The 6370-nt window shown below is 32.5% G+C and overlaps 1 protein-coding gene across 11 annotated transcripts in view; it reads left to right on the forward strand.

Moving 5' to 3' along the window:
• The window catches only part of LOC106070824 (basic salivary proline-rich protein 2-like), a 35404-nt gene extending 30597 nt beyond the window's left edge, over positions 1-4807 (forward strand). For 10 of the 11 annotated variants that reach the window (XM_056038304.1, XM_056038293.1, XM_056038319.1 and 7 more), the window contains one exon: positions 850-4807. In XM_056038304.1, the coding sequence (XP_055894279.1) occupies positions 850-954 (105 nt within the window). In that variant the 3' untranslated portion in view covers positions 955-4807. The remainder of the gene's footprint in view (positions 1-849) is intronic. The other variant, XR_008779371.1, reaches the window with a different exon arrangement.
• The last annotated feature ends 1563 nt before the right edge of the window (positions 4808-6370 follow it).

The raw sequence follows: 6370 nt of genomic DNA on the forward strand, positions 1-6370 counted from the left end.
TAAAAACTGAGTGCTTTGAAAAGTAGACTGGTACACAAGAAACACTGATGTCTAAGCTCATTCTTCATCATCATGGTTTGTTTTCTTTTACAAGGAAGCAATGAGGTTAGAACATTATTTAAGTAGGAAAATGGCAAGAAAATGAAGCTTTTTTTTTTGCTTCTTCTTCCCCCTTCCAAGGTCAGTGCAAACAAGAAAAAGATGAAGTGTTTCTTGAATTTCAGAGTGTATTACAAGAGTGACATACAAATAAGTTTAATGTACTGCTAAAGTTCCCCTTTTAGACATTGCGATTTATAGGGCAGATGATGTAAAGGTCATCTGTTTCTGTGGCCCATGGCTAACAAGGGTGTCATGTGATCAGCACAATGACCAACCGCCTTTACTTTTCCCCAACTAGTCTTAGGTACCCATTAGACCTGGGTGGACTCAGAGGCACCCAAAGATCCCAAAATTTAAAATACCAGGATTTGAACCAGGGACCCCCAGTTCAGAAGCCAAGCGCTTTACCTCTCATCCACCACACCTCCAGTAATGTACTACTATTGTTTACTAATTTTGATTGACAAAAGAGATAAAATATTGAACGAACAACAGTAACTAAAACAATGTTGTTGAACTGGTCTAGGAAACAATATTTTTTAACTGAGCTTAGTTTTATTTCACTATCTACAATGAATAATTCAGGTAGTTTGTTAGTAAAAAAAAAAAAATTTTTTTAAATATATATATATATATAAGTAGCAACACTGAATTAGATATTCTGGTTTGTACGCTATACCTTGTATAGAATTTTTTCTGTTATGCTAAATACATTTTTTTAAAAACTGTGATGTATTTATTTTCCAGCATTTTGCCTCAGTGCCTCAGCTGATCACCCATCACACGACTAACAACATTAAGCTTACTAGAGGTGGCTCTGTTATGTTAACTAATACACCGCCAAAAAGATAGAAAGCTTTTGTAGGACTTGAATTTAAAAAAAAACAACACTTTCATTTCATATTGTGGCAAAACTTTGCATAGAATGGATCAACAACACTAAGCAGTGTCACTGGTCATTCTTTGCTTGTTTTAAAGTATTTCTTGCCATTTTAAAATAAAATCTGCACAGAATTTGTTTCTCTTACTGTGCACCATTGGAAAGAAAATTTATTTTGATGAGTCAACATTTCAATGTTATAAAAGAAATGTTTTTATATACACTTTAAAAAATTGAATATTGTTTCTTTACACAAGAACAAGCCCATTGTGTGCAAATTTTTTTTAATGACTAGAATTACATGAAAATGCTAAGTATATGCTTCTAGTTCTATTTATGCTTTAGAAATGAGCTTTTTATTTGATGTCAGTATTATTTTGTGTATTTATGATGGAGACGCAAGTAATTTGGTCAGACTGTGTAATAAGTCCAGTCTGGGGACATCCTGCTGATGTTCTGCAAGCACAACATTCAATTCTCAAGGCACTTTTATTGCACAATTTTCAAATATGTATGTGATGATAAGTGCTATTAGTGTCTTAAAACATGAAGTACCACCTTTTTTGGTGTGTGGGTATATTAATAGTGATACACTTCTTAACCTGCTTTATTAATTTGGACTGTGTCATTGAATATTAAACACATGTCGTGCAACTGTGATAGAGAATAGGTAAATCAATTGTTTACACACACATGCTCTTTGCATTACTGAGGTGTGTGATTAAGGTGAGCCCACTCAGTCAATACATGCTCTTTGCATTAGCTGAGGTGTGTGATTAAGGTGTGCCCACTCAGTCAACACATGCTCTTTGCATTAGCTGAGGTGTGTGATTAAGGTGTGCCCACTCAGTCAACACATGCTCTTTGCATTAGCTGAGGTGTGTGATTAAGGTGTGCCCACTCAGTCACTCCCTTTGCTGTATAATTCATTGAAATTCCTACTTGAAAGCAAATGTTGGGGTGAAGAGATAAGACTTCTCAGGTTTAATGCTTAGAATGCTCCTAATAATCAGGTCATTGTGTTGTTGTAGCTATCACCATGACTGCCATATCTGAAAATCAGTCTCTAACAAGAAATTATAAAATCAAAACTATTTCCTTTTTAATTTTTTTTGTTCTGTATTATAATAAAAAATATTTCATTGCTTTTAGCTGTATGCTAAAAATGTGGACTCAAGTTTGTAGATAGGAACATGTTTGCTTAAGAATAGGACATCCTAAATATGTTTTTGCTATTGAGTGTCAAATTTTAAAGTCAGATTATTCATTATATTTTGAACAGTTACTAAGCTAAGACAAGATAGCTTAGATTTTTTGTTTATCTTTCTTTTATCTTTGTTAACTTTACACATACAAAGGATTTTTGTTTAATTATAATTCACCATCTATTTTATATTTTGTTTCTATTTTTACAATAAATTTAAACTTTTTTTCCTTTAAATAAATAGTGTGTGGGTAGGGTGTTATTGTTCAGTTGATTACTCTTTTGTACATAAAGAGCATAAATAAATTGTATATATGCATTTACTATTTTAATTATCTTTCTCTTTCTTTCTCATTTCTTGTTCCCTTTTATATTTTTTGTCTTATTCTAAACAGTCTGCATAGTTTTCACCAATTCAAACCAGTACTAATCATGTTCAATTTTTTAGTGGGTTGGAAGCACATTCTAATGTGCTAAACAGAGGATTCGAATTGTAAACTTATTTGTTTAGCTTACTTGTTATAAAATTAAGAAGTGAACAGATATTTTGTTGACCTTTATATTGAAAAATACAATTTAAGTGCCTTTATTGATTTATAATTCCAGTATTTTGTATTTGAGCATTCCATATTTCTGTAAATGTATTTATTTTTTTTTACATTTTGTAAGATTCCAGTCCTGCATTTCTGAAAGAGAAGCTATTTAGGAACAAAAAACATGTTGCTTTGGTATAATATTAACAAGAAAAGTATGATAAACGTTTTATTAACTTATCAAAATCATGAGTTCTAACAACTCAAACTGAATGCTGTTTTTGTCATGTTTATCTTTTGTCTAAGTAGATTATGTTGTTGTTTTTTATTTGGCTGAGCATTTGGAAATAAACATTTCTTACATTTCAGTAACATTGCTCAGCAACTTTGTCCGTAAAAAAAAGAAGATGCTTTATTATTTTATGATGTTTTTCATCAAACTATGAGTATGGCTTGCATCAGACATAGTTACATATAATTCATTCGCTTAGGGTATCCCTTACATCAAGATGCTAGCAAGGTAACTGAATGAAAATCTAATTGGATAACCTGCTTGTCTCTTGATTCATTCATCTGGATTGCTTCTTACTGTGAGAAATGAACTTTTTTTTACACTGTAACTAAACTTCTTGTTATTGAAAGGGTAAAACTGGTCTTAAACAGCAATTTAGTGAATTGGTCTATTCTATCCAGGTTTTTATTACTATTAACATTCATTACTTTTTTTTTAAATCATTAACATTCCTTAATTGTCTGTACATGATTGAATCTGGTTTAAAAATGTGAGCTGGCATTTTTATTTCCCTGTATATTGATTTAAGGGTATATATTACATATTGTGTTTTGTTTTTTATTAAAATTAAATCTATAAATATATATTCCACAAAGATCATCTGTTGTACATATTGAAAAAAAACAACAACATTGATTGCAATAAATTACTCAGAGAAGCAGCTGACATAAATATTTTGTCAGTTTAATGTATGTCATACATTTCACAAACAAAATTGGCTTAATATTAAAATGTGTTGAAAACAAATAAAAGAAGCTAGATCTCCCTCTAACTATTTGTTGATGTTGCTGCTATACAAGCAGCCCATAGGACTCTCAAACATAATGTCTTTCTTCTGTGCTAATTGTTAGTTAGAAGAAAGCAAAAGGAAAGTAAAAAAAAATTAAAACATTCCATTTCTTCTTGAAATTGATATCTAAATGATTTTATTTAGCCCTTCTATATATAGCTCCTTCTGTCTTGGAAGAAATGGATGCGTCCAGGTGAGTCACTGAGTCATTGATCAAGCCAATTCTGTGGCAGAGTTTGTCACAGTTATTACGCCAATCAAGTTGAACTTATAACCCGTAACTGTTGTCTCCTGTGTTAGTTAACACCAGAGTTTCCTCTCCAGGGCACATTCCTGGGCCTAAGATAAAGGGGTCATGGGTGGCCCATGCATCATGGTCCCTCTCTTGACCTTGCTGATGTAATCCAAAGGAACACTTCGCATTACATTTGTCACCAACTCAGTTGCAGAAGCTGCCATAAAGAATTTCATAGTTGATATTCCCAACGCCTAAGGGGCTTCACTTCTGATTTTTCCTCGAGGTTGTCTCCTGAAGCCTTATTACCGCAAGGCAGCGGGGGTTTGAAGTCAGAGTATCCCTCTGTTAGATGAATTGCCCTACTAGGCTGTCAAGCTCCATCTGCCCGAAGCTCTTGGTTTTGTGGCACCAGGTATCTGCCTTCACCTGTTAATAAGAGCAGTTTTGCCGGGCTTAGTATCTAAGCCACATGAGCAGGCCAGGTGCTGGACTTAGTTGTCAGAGGCTATCTGAGACGCATCTTTTTTTTTATATTTTATCTTTTTTTTTTTTAAACTGACAATGCTCCAAGCTATAATAATGCAAAGTTCAGTTAAGACAGCTTTACTTGTTTTGCCATTTGTTTAATGATTTGGATCATATTCAAAATGTACCATGTTTATAAAAATGTTTATATAAAGGTCTAAAATGAAACATTTATATTACAGAATAAAAGCATAATTATTAGATTTATTAAATAAATATTGACAAATTGTTTTAATCTATTTATTTATTTGTTTGTTTTATTATTAATTCTGGAAATATATATATTATCAAAAAGAGAAAAAAAAGTGTAAATGCAATTCATATACCCAAAGAGTTCATCATCATCATCATCAAACTCCATTTGAGTGAGGGTTTGAGAGGCTTAAATCCTCTCTTGCCAAAGCCCTGGACAGAAACCCTGCTGTCTTGCGTAGCGCATACACGTCACCATACAGGTCGAGAATTTTTGGTTTCCCAGACCTGTTGAGACGGAGATCAGCAAGTCTGGGGCAGTCAAACAGAATATGAGACACGGTTTCCTCTTCTTCCCCACAGCGGGGGCACCAAGAATCGAAATTAGGCCATAGCCGTGAGAAATATGAGCCAACAGGACAGTGGCCTGTGCTGCACTGTGCTACAATAGTTTGCTCAGGCCTTGACAGCTTCCACAAGGGGGAAGTGCGGTCAGAGCGCCTCATGCGCTCCCAGACTCCACGGGCTTTTTAAGACTTGTTATCCTTACCTGAAAACATTTCTTATGAGGTAGTAGACTTCAGTGTTATAACTGTTACTAAGAGTTATTCATTGTTTTTTAAGCCAAAGGTTTTGTTCTTTTATGGTAATAAGAAATGAAGATATATATATATATATATATATATATATATACACACATCAATTTAAGAAATGATTCATTTATTTAAATCACATCTTTTGTAAGAAACATAATTGCCTTCTATAGTTTATGTAAAGAATGTTGAAAAAAATAAAAAATTATAAAAAAACTACTCTACACTAGAATTAGTACTTTCTGGAGTTAGTGGAAGGATAGTAGATTTATATTATAATGAAGATCTATATAAATTAATATATATCAATTTAACAATAATATATCAATTTTGGTACCTTAGTTAATCCTTTGATTTTTAACTCTTTTATTCTGATGATACTAAAATTACTTATAAAGATGGCTGATTCCAAACAAGAAATGTAGACAGTACAGTGTTGATTGTGCCTTCTATGCAAAAAAAATTAATGTAATGATGCCATAAAACCTTCTAAGTTGGAACTACTGATAAAATAGATAGAGATTTGAAATACTTTCGAACCCTCAAAGTTATAGCTCAGGATAGATCCACTACAGTGGACAAAATAGTTGCTTACAATATCTCTTCTTATGAGAAAATCCGGAAAATTCACTATATAAGCAAAAATGTGTGCCTGCCATTGAAGAAGTTTTAAAAACTGTCTTACAAAAGCCTGCATTTTATATCATAAAGTTAATCCTGCAAGCAACAATTCATTTCACAGAAGTATTGGTGAAATAAGTTATGACATTGAAAGCTGCATACAATCTATTTCTCCATATATCTGGACAAGTTAACCTTACCTGGTAATGAATCTTTATTATTGGCATATGCTAGTTTTATTATGAATCAAGAAATCCATCAAGAATTGCTCTTTGCTGAAAACCTTTGTCAATTGTTTCTTCATGCTAAGGTGTAATGGTTGTCGAAAGACTTAAAGCTTAACAATATTTTTTTCTCTTTTAAACATTGTTTCAGAATTCTTATAAAATTGTATGCTTAA

The sequence above is a fragment of the Biomphalaria glabrata genome, chromosome 1, assembly GCF_947242115.1.
Source record: "Biomphalaria glabrata chromosome 1, xgBioGlab47.1, whole genome shotgun sequence".
NCBI lineage: Eukaryota > Metazoa > Mollusca > Gastropoda > Planorbidae > Biomphalaria > Biomphalaria glabrata.